General features: G+C 46.2%; 1 protein-coding gene across 1 annotated transcript; it reads right to left on the bottom strand.

Moving 5' to 3' along the window:
* Positions 1–15,558: 15,558 nt before the first annotated feature.
* On the bottom strand, positions 15,559–16,560 carry LOC136499541 (uncharacterized). The gene has a single exon (XM_066495158.1). It carries the CDS (start codon positions 16,558–16,560, stop codon positions 15,559–15,561), a length of 1,002 nt encoding a protein of 333 aa, XP_066351255.1.
* Positions 16,561–20,670: the final 4,110 nt, after the last annotated feature.

Raw genomic sequence — 20,670 nt, 5'->3', positions numbered from 1 at the left:
ACGACCGGATTCCGGCGAAACCACCGGCCCGGTGGTTGAACTGAAGCTCTTGCGCGTTTCACCGAGGATCGGAGGCGACGACGGAGTATATGCCGATGGATGCATGGGTGCACCACAGTCCACAGGGTAGCTGTAGCTGCAGGTACACCAATGCGTAGTAGTATACGTGACGTGGCATGGGTCTTGTGGGCGATGTCTGTACGTTGTGTTGGAGGAGTATCTAGTGCGCTGCAGGCCTGTCTCTGTATGACTGTATGCGGCCAACGGTGAGCTGGGCCGTGGCACAAGCTTCCAGGGACCCGGTACGGCTATACCTTGCCACGTACCTTTCGCTACGCGAATATAGGCTGCCCCAGTTGGAGCTAGTGCACATGATTGTGCACACACAAAACAGAAAACACCTACTGGTTCTCCTCACGCACAATCCAGAGCTGTAGATGGTGGACGCAGATTCTGGCGCTGAGCAATTAGGCAGCCCAATAGCCCATGGCAGGTGGCGATTGCTGCTGTAAATTGTGATGGCTACGTGTGCGTCCCAGGAAGGAAGGAGGACAAACATGAAGCCATGGCTCGCTCACACTGACCGTCCAAGTCCAAGATGTGTCGCCGTACACTACAGTGTAGTCGCGGCAGCAGTAGCTCAAGTGTCCCAGTACACTGGCCCATTGGCCAATGTGATGTGGTGGGCCCACGGGGCCAGCAGTGTTGATGGGCATCCCCGGTTTGTTTCCTTCCTCCAATCACCCCCAACTGATTGACAATATATATCTCCTTCTTTTTATTTTTATATTTCCTCATGATATCTTTTTCTTCCCCCTTGCTAGCTCGGCCATGCATCTCTTGACTCTGGAGGAATATCACAGGGGGGACACTGAATTAAATGGTGCTGGTTTTCTTTTGTCATAAAAAAACGAGAGAGGGATATATATTCATAGGAAATGAAATGAATTGATTTATTAATGGCTTCTGTTGGGCATGGCTCCACCAAGTAGTAGTGGCAAGTAGCCATGGCTGTGCTGCCGTGGTGCGTTTTGATGTAACACATGCATGCCGCCTTCTCCTCCATATATCTTGCGACCTGGCAGATCTTGTTCTGTTGCGTTGCGCCGGGCCCTAATGCTGCATGTAGATTAATTAGAACCCGGTTACCTGATTTGTATTTTCACCAACTGGTTACCTGATTTGTATTTTCTCCTGCCAACTGCCGTGTGTGTGTATATTATATATATATAGAGAGAGAGAGCCAGCTACAAAATAAATTATTCTATAGCCACCTCCATTTACGATAATTCTATATACTAATTTATGATAATGTCAATATATATTTACGATAATTATGTTACTATAACACATAGGGGTATTTATCATGACATTATAATAAATCACTTAATAAGGAGTTACTATAATCATGTAAATTAGCATAATAATTATCGTAACTCAAAAGTGGTTACAGAATAAGTTATTCTATAGCCAGCTGGCTACAAAATAAGTTATTCTATATATAACTACTACCCTGTAGCTGGCTACAAAATAACTTATTATGATGTAGCCACTTTGAGTTACGATAATTACTATGTTAATTTATGAGATTATAGTAACTCCTTACTAAGTGATTTACTATAACGTTATGGTAAATATCCCCATGTGTTATAGTAACCCAACTATCGTAAATATGTATTGACATTATCGTAAATTAGTATATAAAATTATCGTAAAATGGAGGTGGCTACAGAATAACTTATTTTGTAGCTGACTACTGAATATACTCTCCATATATATATATATATATATATATATATATGTGTGTGTGTGTGTGTGTGTGTGTGTGTGTGTGCTTTGCTTGTGTCTCTCAACTGCATGCATTATAGAGGTGGATCTTCTAGGCATCTGTCCGGTCTCCGGTCCGGTGCATTGCATTGCATAGAGTTGGTAGCTGGGGAGTCCTTCTTGCAAGGGCGGGGCCCACGGCCGTGGAGTTGTCTGAGGGAGTGTGATGATGTGCAGTGGCTGTCATGTAGTAGTAGCATAGCATCACTGGTAGTGCTAGTGATACTGATGTCTTCAGCGGCAGTAGTACTGGTAAGCAACAAACAACAACCAAATGATCTTTGAAGGTGCATGCTTGTGTGTATTATTGGCCTTGTTTAATCATTCACTCACAGGTTTCGCTGATAATGATGCAGGCGAGTATCCGGTGATGCGGTACTTCACTTAGCTCATGATTGAACACTGACGGAATGTCTCGCTAGCTAGATGCTCTTGGCTATTGGCCTCGTTGCTTCGTTGAAAAAACAAATCGAAACATTGTTCCGGCTGATTTGTTGTGAGAAAAAAAATACTGTTTCGGTTGAAAAAAACAAACTAAAAAAGACGGATTATAAGAGAAACGAACAGGGCCATTGCTTGTTCCTAGCTAAGACGCATCACAAATGACACTGAAGGATCGGATATGGACGGATATCACCGATATTACATTTGTTTTTATATTTCTGTCCGGATTCGGATTCGAATACGGATAGTGTCAACTATGTCGGATAGGATACGATTGGATATCAACATCATAAATATGCGATTTGAGTATTCGGATACGGATACGGTATCAGATGTTGGATATCCGGACTCGGATACGGACAAATCTCAACCCCTCTAAACGAATTCGGTTTCGAATACGGTCGGAAAATATCCGTACCGTTTTCATCCCTAAGTGTATCAGATGCACTGCTGTGTTTTAAGGCCGGCTGGCTACCTTGTTCACAAATCACAAATGACAATGAATGTTTCTCAAACAAAGATACTGTCAGGGCATTTCCTGGGGGTGACATTTGGCGACCTGGAGTTCTGGACACTGCTGGGCTGACAGTCAGTCAATGTGCACATACTGTACTAACCATAATCTAGTCAGTTAATGGTTTGTGCTGCGCAATCTGATGGATCTTTGTGTTGCAGGCAGTATTTAATTAGTAGCTAGAACTGCGACACTGGTCAAAATCTTTTGAGTAATACAAAGCATTGGTCGTCATTAATTTACAATGAGCATTTCTGCAAGCATGATACATGTGTTTGGAGCAGTAACTACAATCTAATCATGATAGTGCATGGTCTGTGTGTTCCACGTTCTGATTTCTGGTTTCCGGGTATTTATATTACTGCTACTGCTAGTTTTAGGTCCAACATGGTCAAAACCTTTTTGAGTAAAATATCATGGTCATTTACAATGAGCAGATGTGCAAGCAGGATGTAGTACGGATGCTGTTGTCATTTTTGTCAGTGGAAGTGGAAAGTGTTTTAAGAAGATTGACAAGTGGACATACAAAGGCATCGATACAGTACTAGGTGTAAGTTTAATTCCTCCTCCTAAAGTTTACTCCATATCCCATTAAATATTTGGACACATATATGGAGTATTAAATATAGACTAAAAAATAACTAATTACACAGTTTACGACTAATTTGCGATACGAATCTTTTAAGCCTAATTAGTCCATGATTTGACAACGTTGTGCTATAGTAACACATGTGCTTATAACGGATTAATTAGGCTTAATAAATTCGTCTCGCAGATTATTGACGAATTCTATAATTTATTTTTTTATTAGTATCCGAACACCCTATATGTAAAAACCTTACACCCTGTAAAGTAGTACTCGAGATATTTTGTTCTTATTTCTGAACATTCTGACAGATGCCCTCATTTGCTGATGCTTCAGTGGTACAGCCATACAGGGAGCTGAGCATGCACTCGAGCTTGACATGTACTCCGTACAGTATTTATTTACAGATAGCTAAGAAGTTATATGTTTATCGGGCATGTGGGCCAGATCCGAGAGTGAGCCCACATGCCACTGGACACGTGTCCATGTTTTTACACATTCTTAGGTCTCCTCTTTGTTGTTGTTACTAGTACAAAGGATGCGCCCCTGCGCGAGTGCAAAATATTAGGTTTATACCGCACAAATGTATGGTTTGGCAAATGGCCAAGATCATTCTCAGATATTGGGAAGTCTTCAGGGCCTCTAAAAATCATGTCTTCGTTCAAAAAGATGCTAGGTAAATGCTCGTATGTTGCAACGTAAAAAAACAATGGCACAATAACATATGTATAAAATGTTGCACTTTTACCTAAAAAAATTGCGAGCGTAATGTTTGGAACATCATTAGTACATAAATCTTCATTAAAGTTAAACAATTAAAATATAATGTGAAACATTAACATTACAAAGCCTTCGTAAAAGATCGACAATTAGAATACTACAAAGTCAGTAGCTGAGAACCCTGCTCGTGTCTGTGGCTGTTCCAACGTCCCGCAGGTGCACCAAAAGGCCTTTAATTCATGTAGCTAAGCAACAATTTAAAAATAATCCACTTCAGGAAACACAGGAAATAGGCCATTGAATAGGAAATAGGGCATGTTTCACATCGATTGGAATCACTAAGTAGTAAAATTTCTCACTGTATGGCTCAATGTGCAGCAGCAGGGGGGCAACCAGGTAAGGACAGAAAAGCTATGTTGTATGATATTTCATCCTATAGTTAGCTGTAGGATTGGTTTTACAGCTATTTCATGACGCACATACATTTAAAATCAAAATTATTGTCTCGTGAATAGCTCAATATGGAAAACTTTATTAGCCTAATAGTTTGTGTTTTTCAGGAGAAAAATAAAAGGTCCAATCATTATATTATCCTCGTGGGAACCAGTGAGGACAAAAAAAATGCAGTGGACACCAGAATTCAATTGTGCTACTGCAGCAACATACATAAAGGCTACACAGATGGATCAGAGGAGCACTATTGTCCACTGAAAATCAAAACATCAGCATGCTGCTATACCTGACTCCTGTTGTAAGAATAAAACTGAACAACTAAAAAACACATCACCTAGTTGTTGTGAAATAATTCAGAATAAAACCAAAACAGTATCTATTTTAGTTGAGCAAAGCAAGTTATTGTGAACTGATAATGGGCTGCCGCTGCTCTGAACAGAAACAGTAAAGCACTGAAACACTACACAGGACTTAAAAAATGAAGCAGCCGTCCAGCCACTATGTGAACTAACAGTTTTGCTACTGAAACACTACACATGCATGTCGCGGATGAATTGATCCAAAGCATCTAAGATGCATAAATGCTGTCCATAATAAATATGCAGGGAAAATTTTCTAGGAGCAAGTAGAAAATTTAGGATAGCAAATAAGTACACCTGATTTTTTTTTGTTATGAATTTGGTCCTCTATGTCATTGTTCCTCTCACCAATCATAAGCAGATCCTCTTGATGAAGCGTTCCATGTAACAACAACCACCAGTCTCACTTGATCTGAGTAAATTTCTTTCCTCCAAGCTGCACAAACATAAGAGCATTGCGTAATCATGTCTGGGCGCGTGGAAAATCAAATTGCACAAAGAATATGTACATTCAGTTATGTACAGAAAAATCTGACGAACCAATCTTCAATTTAGTCCTATTCACTTTCCGACAACAACTCTACGTGCTGGTGATGGAGGTTATATCCTGAAAAATATGTACAGGTGAAGGCTAGCTTGTAGTTTCGAAGTTCTGTTAGATCACTGGAAAACAACAATACCATCAAAATTGAGGTAGTCGGTTTTGAACAGTAGCCAGTTTTCGTTAGGTAAACAAAGTTTCACCACTTGCAAACATAATAGCAACATGCCATAGAAAACAGGTTGCTAAAAAAATGTTGACATATCGACATCCAGCAGTTCCCAAAATTATGGATATTTTACATACGAGCACATTGACAGTCTCCGACCAGATTCCACTGCCTTAGGGTGCTGCGTTTAGCTTGTAGCTGTTGTGGGATTGGACTATTTCAGAGGACGTTCTCTCTACATGGTGGTCTCGATTTTGGGATTCAGAATGTCTCTTCTCTCAGATATGGTTTGGCTAGAATTGCTGAGGGCTAAACAATAGCTGGAAAGGCAGATCGAGACCTCACTCATGACTCATATCACACACATGAAGGCTGTAAAATTTGAGCATAAAGTTTTAGCTAACCCGTCATATCCTGTCAGCTAAGATAAAGAAACAAAAAAAGTGCAAATTCTACAAGCTATGGTCTCGCTAAATAATTGCAACTCTAAAAGTAAATTGTTAAATTAACCAAAACATCAATTCAATTCAATTTGCATTTTTATTGTGCACGCATGTGAAGATATCATATGTGCAGTAGACTAAGCACCAATTGAAAAAGGCTATCCCAGTCTTCACCAGTTGGCTACTAATGTCTTTTTTACAGAAGGACATCTCCCAATCTATAGCGCAGATAAAAAAAAACCTTTCACTGTGAGGATAGAAGGTAGTCAGTACCTGGACATTGGCGAGATCGATTACTGAAAGATGCTTGTGGCGAGATTGATCAGTGTACTGGATGTCCTCTTTTGCCGGTGGTGGAGAGGCTAACGACAAGAGCTGCCAGACATAACAGCAAAATCATTAGCTTTTTATTTTTATTTACTATCCAAAGACAGATAATGGATCAATTGTAATTGTAAGAACAGTATAGGTATCAGGCTCGAGACACTTTCAGCATGTTTTAGACGACGTGATTATCATCACCCAACCCCAACAAACACCTGAATACATGTGACAAGGCAATGGAACCTCTATGTCTTATGTAAATTCAAGAAAAACTCCTATAAAATTAACAGAAGTCCTGTTAATTCAAGAGATGCCAAATGTACCAAATATTTTCTATAATAACGGTCAAATATTAACATATGGCCAGAAAATTCACTACCGTCAAACAAAAATATCAATTGCTATAATAAAGAGTACACATAACACTCAATTTGAAATCATTAATTAGGATAAATTATTCACCGTATGGCTGACTGCGCAGCAGCAGGGGGCGACCAGTCAAGGGCAGAAGGGAGAGGTTGCCTTCAGGGGCACTGCCTGGCCGCTTGGGTGCTGGGGAGAGGTTGCCTTCAGGGGCACTGCCTGGCCGCTTGGGTGCTGGGGGCCTGTTGCCTGATGCCCTGGCCGGCTGGGTGCCGTCGTGGAAGGTCTTGGCAAACCCTTCACTGCAGGTGAGCCCCAGCAGCAGCAGCGTGCACACCACTGCTTGGGTTAGGGCAAGGACAGAGCATCACAGTAAAAGTGTTGAAGCCAAGAATCTTTTTTGAATGAAGACAGGATTTTTAGAGGCCTCACAAGCATAGTAATCATCATTTGTTCATCAACTTGGAGCTTCAAGGCATGCTGAGAACTGGTTTACCCTCAGAAACTGCATGATATAAGTAACAGCTATGCCTAGTACCTCACAAGCGAACAAACATCAGATCATATCATTGAGCAATGGATATGGAATTTTCATCACAGGCTGAAGAAGGTAAAAAATGGCAAATGGCATCATGGACAAAACAGTAGTGTGGTCACATTCATCCATGTATGGTAGGCACTACCTGTGAACCCATTGGTGAGGCGATGGAAAAGAAGGCGGCCAAATCCAAATAAAGCGAAGTACCGATGAACCTTTAAAATAACAATGACAGCAAAAGTATATTGTAGCAATGCAGAAGCCAAGAATCTTTTTTAAACGAAGACAGGATTTTTAGAGGCCAATGTAGAAAAGGTTTTGAAAAAATCTGTATAAAACTTAAACGGAATAGGAAACCAAGCTTAGCAGGCAAAAAAAATATGCGGTGGGTTGATTGTGCCTTACTGAATGTGTACCTTGCACAGGAGTAAGACAACAAACGTAGAGTTGGAATGAAGAGCAAAGTAGGAAAATAGGAAACAGAAATAGAAATAGTAACAACCAACTAATAGCAGGGGTACATGGCAGGAACATACTATGTGCATAGGCAAATATATTACTACAATTTGCCATTATCGCCGAGAGCATGTAAACGCCAAAAAAAGGAAACATGTAATTAAAAGCAGGGGATCAGTTACATCACAAGGTACCAGTGACAAGGTTTATTGCAGGATAAGAGCATAGTATAACACAACTGTAGAAAAGCATTAAGCCTGGATGGCAACTTGTTTTTCGATTTAGCAATGAAGTGCGGGACACGAGGTTGGATTGTAGGCATGAAAAAACATGTCATCATTGCATATACCAAAGTGCCTCAGTTGACTAAGAATAACAAAAAAGGACAATCTATATGTAATGGGCTGTGTCACACCATATGCCAAATGCCTCAGTTGATTAAACGTATTAATCATAACATATGCCTAGGCCCCACTTCAAGTGCAGGTCAAATGAGAATGAAAAGATGGAAAAAGAGTGATAATCATGACTTCATATTCGCATATGCCAGTCGAGGAAAAAACACCTATTTGCAGCATCAGCACCATTGAAACATGGTCAGCAAAAATTGCCAAACAGCAATAGCACATGCAAATATGTTCAGGTTCAGTGGCGAAGCTAGAGTAAACTAGAGGGTGGTGCACTTGTCTTGTGGGTGCATAGACTTTTGTTATTGGGGGCGCATATATGGTGAAAATCTAGACAAAACCACTTTTTTACAAATTTTGGAGTGTGCATTTGCACCCCCTATCAATAACCTAGCTTCGCCCCTATTCAGGTTGAAAAAGAGTGATAATCATGACCGCATATTCTCATATGCCATAGTCGAGGAAAAAATACCTATTTGTAGCATCACCACCAATGAAACATGGTCAACAAAAGTTGCCAAACAGCAATGGCACATGCAAATATGCCCAGGTTTATCAGATGCCTCACTTGAAAGCAAACTAAAAAGATCATGAAACTGTAGTAATCATGACTGCATATTGTCAAATTGTATAGTCGAGAAGAAGATATTTGTGTGGAGTAATGTTGGCATTGACATGTGGCGAAAAAAATGGAAAGCAACAATGGCATGTAAATATTGTCAGGTTCGACATATGGGAATGCCTCTCTCATAATGGTAAACCAAAAACCATAAAAGAGCGATAATCATGAACGCATACTGTCACTTAACTCCCACTTAACTCTGCAAAGCGGCTGGGGTTCACTCGAGGACACACTGTCCATGTTACCAAAAAAAAGCACCTCCTATATCTAAAAAAACATATCATTTTGTAGCATCATTGGCATTGACATATGGTGGACCCAAAAAACGCAAAATAGCCAAGGCATGAAAATATGGTCACGTTAATCAGAAGCACCTCATAGGTATCATCATATTGTCAAACTGTAATAGGTACATCATCAGCAATGGCATATGGTCAGACCAAAATAAGCAGCACCATAGGCACACACTTGTATATACTAATGAGAAGATGGCTGCAGCAGCACAATAGACATGAATTAAAACATAGGCAAAGAAGGTGCGGAGTCACTCCATATAGGGTGATAAGTTCCTGAAGCCCTTTGGCAACATCATATTTACGGCGAGAGTGGAAGGGAATGAGTGGCTGAGGTTTAACGGGCAGTGTAGCCACGCTGAGCGATTTTGGGGGTGACGTGGCCCATTTCTCCTACCGCGGTGAATCTTGTGATTATAGAGGGAGATCGCTTCCTCACAACAAACATATAAAATAACAATGGCAGTAGCAATGAAGAAGCTAAGAATCTTTTTTGAATGAAGACAAGATTTTTGGAGGCCTCAGAAGCATAGCAAAATAGCCCCAATATAAAATAATGAAACTGCACCAACTGAGAGCACAACAATGTGTCGAGTACTCATGAAAGTATAAGATGCAAATTACAAACTACAAACACTGATGGAATAAAGAGGGCATGCCAATATTGTCCCAATTACACCTGTTCGTTTAGGCTGGTTTGACTTATAAGCCATGGCTGAAAGTATTTTTGGCTGGTTTGGTGTGAGAGAAAAATACTGTTCGTTGGCTAATAAGCCATGGCTTATAAGCCAAATACGACCAAGCAAACAGGCATGTCTTGGCAATGCCGAAGGATGCTAGATATATTCGTGGAACACCTCACACTGGTGGCAGGAGTCACAATATTTTTTAGATAGATATAGATGCTTGAACTACTATGGCTCCAAATAGTAACAAATATGAGCACAGTTACCTGAACCAAATCTTTCTCTTCTATCACACCTTAACTGTTCCGCCTTTGGCAATGAGCTTGGCCAGTATCTGCAGGGACAAATTTAGAGAGGCATTATGATTGATCAGGGTGCAAAGCCTAGAAGTGTGTAGACCCTAAAGACTATGCCAAAACATAGAGCCAAAAAAATAGCAACAGGGGAAACCCCCACTGTAGCAATGTTACCTCCTTGCCGATCTTTGCACTTATAGCTCCATTCTTAATGGATGCTATCAGTTCAGAAAGTTCTAGAGGTGTTAATTTGATCTCATCAATGGAGACTTTTTCATCTTTGAGATAAGTAGTGTCAATGCCAATTGGTGTCGTCCTCCCACAGATGAACACAGAGAAGGCAAACATTGGAACAACAGGCATTTTAGGCCAAACCCTAGAACACGAATCGAAGTCATCGAAGGGACGAATCAGACAGGCAAAAGCAAAATCCGAAAATACAAGAGGAAACGGGAGCACCTGAGATTGCTATGTGCCAACCGTGGCGCCGCCGAGACCCACCCGCACCAGGCACGGGCACCATGAGTGGCCACAGCAGGGGAGAGGGAGAGGGGGAAAGATGAGGACGACCGGCCTGCAAGGCCATGCCTCTACCCTGCCATGCACCGGCCGCGCCACGGCCTGGTAGTAGATCGAGATGGAGGGAGAGGGAGAGGGAGAGGGGAGGGGGGCCGCCCGTGCCGTGCCGCGCCGCCGCGGCGCGCCACCTCGCCAGAGGACGGCCAGCGCGGCAGGCCCGGACGGTGTGCCGGCACACCAGGAGAGGGGGGAGAGAGAGAGGCGGTGCGCCATGCCGAGCCAGGCTCGCCCGGTGCCGGGGCCCACGGCCACGCGCAGCGCATGGAGGCCGCCGTGTTCGGGGCCTATCGCAGCGCCGCCACCTCGGGAGAGAGAGGGTGAGGGAGAGGAAGGGGAGGCGATGGGGAGGAGCTATGACGGCAGCGTGGGCGGCATGGAGGGATGTAGAGGGTCAGGGAGCGTTTTTTTCCTGAGGCCGGAGATATTTGCGGAGGAACGTGTGGATGAAGTTTACCGGGTGACGTGGCCCAGCTGCCCTGCCGGGGTGAATCTTGTGATTGTATTGTTAAATTATTATTATTCAGAGGTACAGAAGCATTGGAGCTGAGCTCTTTGTGATTGATCTACCCTTTTCATTGCTTTAATAATTTTTAACATAACAGATCCGTACAATACACACATGTAGTCATGCTGGTGAGATGTTCCACTGTTCATTCTCGTACGAAACCGGCACATGCCCCTATTATATCATTGGAATGCGGTGGCGTGGCGGCGGGAGGCAGCTCGGTGGTGGCGGCGGGAGGTGGGGTGTTTGGTTTCTGCAGTATGCCTAAAATTTCTGTCACATCGAATATTTGGACATATGCATGAAGTATTAAATATAGACTAATTACAAAACTAATTACATAACTTGTGACTAATTTACGAGACGAATCTTTTAAGCCTAATTAGCCCATGATTTGACAACATGGTGCTACAGTAAACATGTGCTAATGACATATTAATTAGGTTTAAAAAATCGTCTTGCAAATTAGCCTCCATCTATGTAATTTGTTTTGTAATTAATCTATATTTAATACTCTTTATTAGTATCTAAATATTCGATGTGACATAAATTTTAGAAACGACTAAAGAACCAAACACCCTCTTAACTCGACGGTGGCGTGGCTGCGGGAGGCAGCTCGGTGGTGGGCGGCGAACATTGCACGGTTGTATATACTCCCAGTCCCAGCAAAAGAAACATTGGGATGATTATGCTCGTTCATTGACACTTTCAGTGCGTGCAATGATGGATATGCATTAGGGACGAACCCAGTAGGAAACAATTGAAAAAGATAAAAGTTGTTCTCAATTAGTTTTTTTTGAAAGAGTAGGATTAGGGAATACTCAATAATTACTATGTTGGATCAACGTTTACATATATAGGCATTGTGGGGAGGCTAGACAGGCCCACACACCATATTACATTCCAATACTCCCCCGCAGTCTAAATTGGGAGCACCACGAACATTGAGACTGGACCTAAACTCCGTGAACACGGACGTCGGCAAACCCTTGGTGAAGATGTCGGCGTACTGGGACGAAGTGGGAACGTGTAGGACGCGGACTTCACCGAGGGCGACTCGTTCTCTAACGAAGTGCAGGTCGATCTCAATATGCTTGGTTCGCTGATGCTGAACGGGGTTGGTGGAGAGGTAAACGACGCTGATATTATCACAGTAGACCACTGTAGCACGACGGAGTGGGCAGCGAAGCTCTATCAGAAGTTGGCGCAACCAACAGGCTTCGGCGACTCCATTCGCGACTGCTCGATACTCCGCCTCTGCACTGGACTGAGACACTGTAGGCTGACGCTTGGACGACCAGGAGATCAGATTGTCCCCGAGAAACACCGCATAACCCGAGGTGGATTTGCGTGTGTCAGGATAGCCCGCCCAATCTGCATCGGTTGTAGACAGTGAGATCAGCTGGAGAGGTCCGGTGGAGGTGTAGACCGAGATCCAATGTACCTTGAAGGTACCGGAGAATGCGCTTCAGAGCGCTCAAATGAGGTTCCCATGGGTCATGCATGTACAGGCAGACCTGTTGAACAACATATGCAATGTCTGGTCTGGTGAAGGTGAGGTATTGAAGAGCCCCGGCAAGACTGTGATACTGACTCGGATCAGCGACTGAAACACCATCAGCAGAAAGCTTGGAGTGAGTGTCCACAAGAGTGCTGCTCGGCTTGCAGTGACTCATACCGGCGCGGTCCAGAATGTCCAGCATGTACTGTCTCTGAGAGAGAAATAAACTATCACCTCTGCGCTGAACACTGACACCCAGAAAATGGTGAAGAAGCCCCATGTCTGTCATGGAGAATTCCTGGTGAAGTGCTGCGATAATCCGATGGAGGAGACTCGGAGACGACACAGTGAGAACAATATCATCAACATAGAGTAAAAGAAAAGCCATGTCAGCACCTTTGCAGTAGATGAACAGCGACATGTCGGACTTGGCCTCGACAAACCCGAGTGAGGTAATGTGAGAGGCGAAGCGACTATGCCAGGCGCGAGGAGCTTGCTTCAACCCATAGAGTGACTTGTTCAGGCGACAGACATAATTGGGCTTGGAAGAGTCGACAAACCTAGTTGGCTGTGCACAGTAGACTGTCTCAGTCAAAGTGCCATGGAGAAATGCATTCTTCACATCAAGCTAGTGAATCGGCCAGGAGCGAGACAGTGCCAAAGTGAGTACCATCCGGATGGTCACTGGCTTGACAACTGGACTGAATGTCTCATCATAATCAATGCCCGGACGCTGTGTGAAATCGCGAAGCACCCACCGAGCTTTGTAGCGGTCAAGAGAGCCATCTGACTTGAACTTGTGATGAAAAACCCACTTGCCGGTAACAAGGTTGACGCCAGGAGGGCGAGGCACCAAGGTCCAGGTGTCGTTTGCCTGCAAGGCGTCGAACTCGGCCTGCATTGCAAGATGCCATGTCAGATCCAAAAGAGCGGCACGGAGGGACGAAGGTACTGGAGTGGTAGATGAAGCCATCATGTGGAGATTAAGACGATCCATGGGTTGCCAAAAACCGTCCTTGCCACAGGTGCGCATGCTATGCGCATTAGTGATAGGAACAATCACCTCTATGGTCGTGGTGGTGGTGCGGCCGGTGGTACAGCCGGTGTCGCTGGCAACAACCTGGGACGCTGAGTCCGCAGGGGCAGCAGCACCAGCCGGACCGCTGGTAGGGGGTGCCAGCTGAGGGGGCCGTGGTAGCACCGAACATCTGGGGCGCTGAGTCCGCAGGGGCAGCAGCACCAGCCAGACCGACGCCAGGGGTCCCAGGTGCGGCATCCATGCCGCCAGGAAGATGAGTACCTACAGGCACAACTCTTGGCCACATAGGCGAAGAGGAATCATCAGCATCATCCAAAAACGCAAGTGTGTTTGGGTCCTGGGGGTGCTGGACATCCCAGAGAACGAAACCAAAGTCTCGTCAAATACAACGTGACGGGAGACAATGATCCGATTGGAATGAAGATCGAGACATCGATATCCTTTGTGAACGGATGAGTACCCGAGGAAAACACACAAGGAGGAGCGAGGTGATAATTTATGTGGAGCTGTGGACGAGAGGTTGGGATAGCAGGCACAGCCGAAAACTCAAAGGTGAGTGTAGGAAGGCTGTGTGCCGTAAAGAGCGAAGAAAGGGGTGCGGCTGGCTAGGGTTTTGGTGGGGTGACGATTGAGAAGGTAGGTGACAGTGTGGAGTGAGTCAGCCCAATAAACCAGAGGAAGGCTGGTCTGAAATAGAAGGGATCGCATGATGTTGTTCACGGTGCGAAGGGTGCGCTCGGCACGTCCGTTTTGCTGAGAGGTGTATGGGCACGACATCTGGAAGATGACTCCATGAGTGAGGAAGAACATGCGGGCCGAGGAGTGGTCAAACTCGTGGCCGTTGTCGCACTAAACTGCCTTGATGGTGGAGTCGAACTGCGTGTGCACATATGAGAAAAAGTTAGAAAGAACACTGAAAGTATCGGACTTGAGGCGTAATGGGGACGTCCAGGTGTAATGAGCGCAGTCATCAAGGATGACTAAATAATATTTATAGTCTGACACACTAACAACTGGAGAAGTCCAAAGATCACAATGTATTAAATCGAACGGATGTGCAGCACGAGAGTGTGACACACTAAAAGGTAGGCACACATGGTGACCTAGCTGACAGGCATGACAAACATGATCAATATGGCGCTTATTACATGAAATAGCATTGGAACTAATAAGTTTGGAAAGAGCCTCATGTCTGAGATGACCAAGGCGACGATGCTAGAGGGTGTTGGATGACGCGGTGGCAGCGAGGGCAGTGGGAGTGCTGGATGGTGCTGGGAAGAATGGGTAGAGGTCACCCGTGCTATTGCACCTGGCGATCATGCTCCGTGTCTGAAGGTCCTTCATAGAGAGGCCAAACGGGTCAAACTCAATGGAACAATTATTATCAGTGGTGAAACGACGTACGGAAATCAAATTCTTAATAATGTTTGGTGACACTAAAACATCGGAAAGAACAAGAGGACGTCGTGTGGTGGAGAATGAGTGTGACCCAATAGATGTAACGGGAAGCGAAGCTCCATTACCAACAATGACAGATGAAGGACTAGATGACGAAGGATGGTGAAAGGTAGAAAGAATACCAGCGTTGTTGACCATATGGGCACCGGCGCCGGAGTCAACGTACCACTCGGCTGATGAAGGGGGCGTCAGCGTCATGGTGTTGAAGTTGCTGATGAGGGCGGACGGGTCCCAGGACGCGCCCTGCATGGGCGTCCACTTCTGCTGCTGATGTGGCAGCGATGGTCCTCCATACCAGAACCTTGGAGGAGGTCCGAGGGTGTACGGCTGCTGAACGTACGGCTGTTGCATGTACTGCTGTTGTGGCTGAGGAACAGCAGTGAAGGCAGCCGACGGAGGTTGAAACGGCGTCCCCGGACCGCCTGGCGAACACGGCTAGAGCTGCATGGTGCCCATCCATGGGTTGTAGAACGGTGCCGGGAAGCGATAGCCGCCCCTAGTGTTGGAGACCTGCTGCTGCTGGTTACGGCCGCGGCCACCGTGGTGACGGCCAGTGCGCTGTGAGCCGCCCTGGCCAGCGTGGCCGCCCTGGCTGCCTTGGCTCTGGCTGCCCTGGCCGTGGCCGGCATGGCTGACCTGGCCCTGGTCTGCGTAGGAGCGCCCAGCAGGAGGGCGTGGGGCAGTGACGAGTGCAGTTGTCGAGAAGGATGGTGGCGGGTCCGATGCCCCGGCGGCTTCGCTTGCAGCAACGTCATCGATGTCAATCTCCTCGAGCAGGAGGAGCGTGCAAGCCTCCTCAAAGGTGGGGAAGGGTTGCTGCATCTTGAGGTTGGAAACCATTGGCCGGAACTTGCCATTGAGTCCACGAAGAAGAGTCAGGACCAAAGTCCGATCCCCGATCGAATCGTCGAAGTCGCTGAGGGTTGCTGCCATCGTTTCAAGACAGCGACAGAAGTCGGTGATGGAGGTCGACCCCTGTTTTGCCGTGTGGAACTCCGACGAGAGCAGTAGGGCGCGTGATTCGCGTTGGCCGAGGAACTCGTTCTCGAGGTAGATCCACGCGCCGCGCGCGTTCGGCTTGCAGTTCATCGTCGACTGCTGGAGGTCGGCGTGGATGGTGCAGTAGATCCAAGTGAGCACGGTGCAGTTCATCTGCACCCATGCCGGTCGATCGGCGTTGACGACGTCGGAGTGGACGTGGTCCTTTATAGCATACTTGCCCAGGACAACGAGGAACATGGACCGCCACCGGTTATAGTTGCCGGTGGCGCGATCCAAGACCAGGGGCACGAGAACCTTGATGTTGAGGACGGCGATGGCGGCGGCTTGGATGGCGGCGTACTTGGCTTCGTACGCATCGAGGGCCGCAACACGGTCGGCCTCGGCCTTGCGGGCGCGCTCCTCGCGAGCCTGACGTGCGGCATCTGTTTCCGCCATGCAAGAGTGAGCTCACGCGACGCAGAACAACGGTGTCGCTGTGGGTGCAGAACGAGACACGTCGGCGGGCGGATGACGCGTAGCGCGGCTTCGCGAGCAGCGACGTTGGGCGGGCGGATCGTGCGTAGATGACGCGAGACCGCGAGACAGCGACGTAGATCGTCGGGTAGTACGGGGAATCGGGCTGGCGAGCGAGACGGGCTCTGCGACGGCGGACCGGCGAGCGGGACGGGCTCTGCGACGGCGCGATCGATCGGCCGGCGAACACTGGTTCAGCGGCGGCGTGATTAGGGTTTGCGGAAGCAATAAACGAATCGTCTCATGATACCATAAAAGAGTAGGATTAGGGAATACTCAATAATTACTATGTTGGATCAGCGTTTACATATATAGGCACTGTGGGGAGGCTAGACAGGCCCACACGCCATATTACATTCCAACATTTTTAAATGGCATTGAATTTCACAAGTTTTCCTTCAAAACAAATTGAGGAAAATATTGCGAAGGACCAAATCAAATCATAGCAGTGGTATTTTCATTTACCGATTTTTTTAGGCACGCTGTAGGAGTAAAAACTGAGCAGCGCATTTTCGCTCCTCTACTTTACGCATGCATTCAGTCTGTTCACATGTTGGTTTCAGTCAGGACTTATCAGTCAGTCAGCAATATTTTTCTCTCATAATAAATCAATATCTGCCGGGCTTATTAGCCCAGAAACCGTCCAGCAAAACAGACCAATTCAAGGGGCCGCGCGGCGGGGTTTGTTCGGCTGGCGCGTCGCTGTTACGCGGGATCCTCTCGCTTCGGCTTTTGCTGCTGCCACCACCCATCAGCAAAGAAAAGACGGTCAACAGCTATCTATAGCACCGGCGGGTTGAGTTGAGTTGATTGAAATGCATATGGCACGGCATGGGGCTACGAGATCGAGGGCCAATCATGGAGCTCCAGCCGCAGAATGCAAGAGGATTTTCTTTTCTTTTCTTTTCCTAGGGGCTGGTGTTAAACAAACAGCGGGTGTGTGAGAGTGAGAACGAAAGGAATGGAATCATGACACGGCTTGGGGCGAGACGAGAGACGAGATGCCATGCTTGGAAGCATCATTATTCTAGCTCTGTTCTAAGTCCAACCATCTTTAGTTTCATCGAATTCATTAGAAGAAACTATACTTGTAGTATCAGGTAATAAGTACCATTGGGTTTGTGTATATATATTCGGCATTTCAGATATTGATATATTCTTCTTTAAAAACTCTACCCATATCTAATTATTACTGCTCCTCTCCGGATGCCATGTATCCCTTCATTTTATGACAAGTTTTGAACTGCAAGAATGACACTCTAGTAAGTACAGCACAAGACTAGGAGCTAGTACAGACACCTGATACAATATACGTCTATAGAGATGCACCATAAAAAAATGTGTATCATTTCAACAAATGTTGAAAAAAACGTATAAATGTAGGTTCTGAATCCCGATAGAGTTTTCACGGTTGCATCGAATAAAATAGTTTGCACCGAACAATTACCCTCCATGTTTTCACCAAATAAATGGTTTTCACCGATAGAGCTTTGACGGCTGCATTTAACCGGCAAAGCCCCACCATGACTTGGCGCACAGGCTTCTTCTTTTTCTCTCTCGATCACACAGAATATTGGCGCACAAGCTCGAATCGAACAGGAACTGTCAGTAGATATATATGGTGCGCTTGCTACTTACAACAAGTGTAGTTGATGCTGCTGCTGCGCTTAACTGCAAGGACGGTTTAGAGGGCAAGTCGAATGGGTGCAAAAGAGACGGTGGAACCGGCTACGAGAGTGAACTGTGATACGGAGTACTGTGTAGTACCACGGTCCACGGGCACGACACTTTGGCATTTTAAATGTGTGCGTCAGGCTGTGAGAGACAGAGCGCTCTCCGTTAGTCGTTGCAAATGAGTTGTCAAGAGACGGCAAATTCTAATCCTTGGAGTTGGCCTGCCACCTTTTTTAATTTTTTTGGCGCGAGAGGCAGGGGCAGAGGTTGACTGCTTGTCCGTGTTCTTCCTCGTCCAAGCTACAACTACTGCCTGCGCACAATGCTTGGCACTGGCAACCATATATGCTGTGGCCTGTGGCCTGTGGCCTGTGGCAATCCATGGTCCATCCACCAACAGGAAGGGGCAGATGAGACCATCGCATCGCATCGTAGGGGTAGGCTAAGCTAACGGCCAACATGTACTTGGCAACGGTCGGTGTGGATGCCGGATCTGGATGGAGGTGACATGTTGGTTAGTATTATGCAGCTCGTTTGGCGGTGGAGCTAGCGCTAGAGCTACAGCACACCATCTTCTTCTCTAGAAGTAGGAGTAGCTTATAGCCCTCCCTGAAGCCACGTGTGATTGGACGGATAGATCGCATGAGGTGACGCGGTGACTGCACAAGCGGCGGCGGCAACACCAAGGCCTTGATGAGTTGGTGAATTTTTTTTGAGAAATAATATTGTAGCACTTTCGTTGTTATTTGATAATTAGTGTCCAATAATAATCTAATTAGGCTTAAAAGATTCGTCTCGTGAATTTTGTCTAAACTGTGTAATTAGTTTTATTTTTTATTTATATTTAATGCTTCATGCATACGTCCAAAGATTCGATTTTTTATTTATATTTAATGCTTCATGCATACGTCCAAAGATTCGATGTGACGGGAAATCTTAAAATTTTAGCAAAATTTTAGAAACTAAACACTACCCAAGTCAGTCCATGGATGGTGGGTTCAATCCCCGCCGGTGAGCTTCCCCTGTTTTCCTTACCAAGAGGCTCCGGAACGACTAGAACGAAGCCAACAAGGCGGCTGCAGCAGCAGCAGACTAGCAGTAGCTGGATTGTTGATTGCCATTGCCCAATGCCCATTGGGTTGTGGTGGTCATGGTCGACCACTCGACCTGACCTAATGACGATGGACAGTTAGTTAGTTACCCGCTTTTCAGACCGAGACCCCCGACCGCTCAGCCCTCAGCTCGCTCGTTCTGGACCGTCCAGCTGTATGTAATGTATGTACTCCATGTAAATAATAATGTAAGCAGTATGTAAAAGGACTTGGGAGCTAGCTTCTCTGGTCCGGTTCGAGCTAGCGCTCGTGGTAGTGCCTACTCCTGTTTAGTTCCCACCTCAAAACTTTACATCCTATCACATCGAATGTTTGGACACATACATGGAGTATTAAATATAGACTAAAAAATAACTAATTGCACGACTAATTTACGAGACGAATCTTTTAAGCCTAATTAGTCCATAATTTGATAATAAAGTGCCACAGTAACACATGTGGTAATGGTCTATGAATTAGGCTTAATAAATTCGTCTCGAGATTTACTGATAAATTCTATAATTTATTTTTTTATTAGTATCCGAACACATTATGCCACACCCCATGTAACATCGGACGTGGCCGCAAAACTTTACGGTCTCGATCTACACAAGGCCTTATATATGTACCACGGGCGATGGGGCTCGGCCACCTCGCCAGAGCCTAGAGCACGCGTCTCGGCCGGCAGCAGAGGCACACGGGGGGCACGGGGCAGGGCAGGGCACCGCGAGGGGAAGCGCCTGCGGGCGGCAGCATGCAAAGTTGCCACACGCGCTGGCCTCTGGTGGGTTGGTGCTGGGTCTGTAAACGTGTGGCGGCCCACCGTAACCGAGAGATGGATGGTGGGGGCCAATCGCCCAATCGGCTGCCGTGCACGCTAGGAAACGGACGGCATGGCAGGAGCAGGACCGTGGTGTATTGTACGCCGTCCAGTGCGTGCGTCCACGCAGCCCAGACCGTGACCTGAACGACCTGACCTACCGGCTATACCCCCCGCACTCCAGACATCACTACCGGACGCCGGGTACTGCCGTCTACCGCAGAGCGGGCACGGCTGCTCTGCCTCTGCGGCGTCCCCACACCACAGGCAGGTCGTCAGGTCGGCGTCCTTGGCACGTGGATGTGGTGAACACACCTCTACTACTCCACTGGAACGTGCCTGCTACAGTGACAACACTAGCTATCCTGCCGTGCTATCTATTACAGTACAGCATATATACATACGTACAGATTAAATTAAATATCGATCGACCCCAACCGCCAAACC

The sequence above is a fragment of the Miscanthus floridulus genome, chromosome 13 (genome assembly GCF_019320115.1).
Source record: "Miscanthus floridulus cultivar M001 chromosome 13, ASM1932011v1, whole genome shotgun sequence".
Lineage (NCBI taxonomy): Eukaryota > Viridiplantae > Streptophyta > Magnoliopsida > Poales > Poaceae > Miscanthus > Miscanthus floridulus.
This window is presented reverse-complemented; position numbering and strand designations above follow the sequence as displayed.

Bases quoted from the DNA above. Each gene is read 5' to 3' on its own strand.
- LOC136499541 (XM_066495158.1), bottom strand. From the start codon at position 16,560: ATGGCGGAAACAGATGCCGCACGTCAGGCTCGCGAGGAGCGCGCCCGC.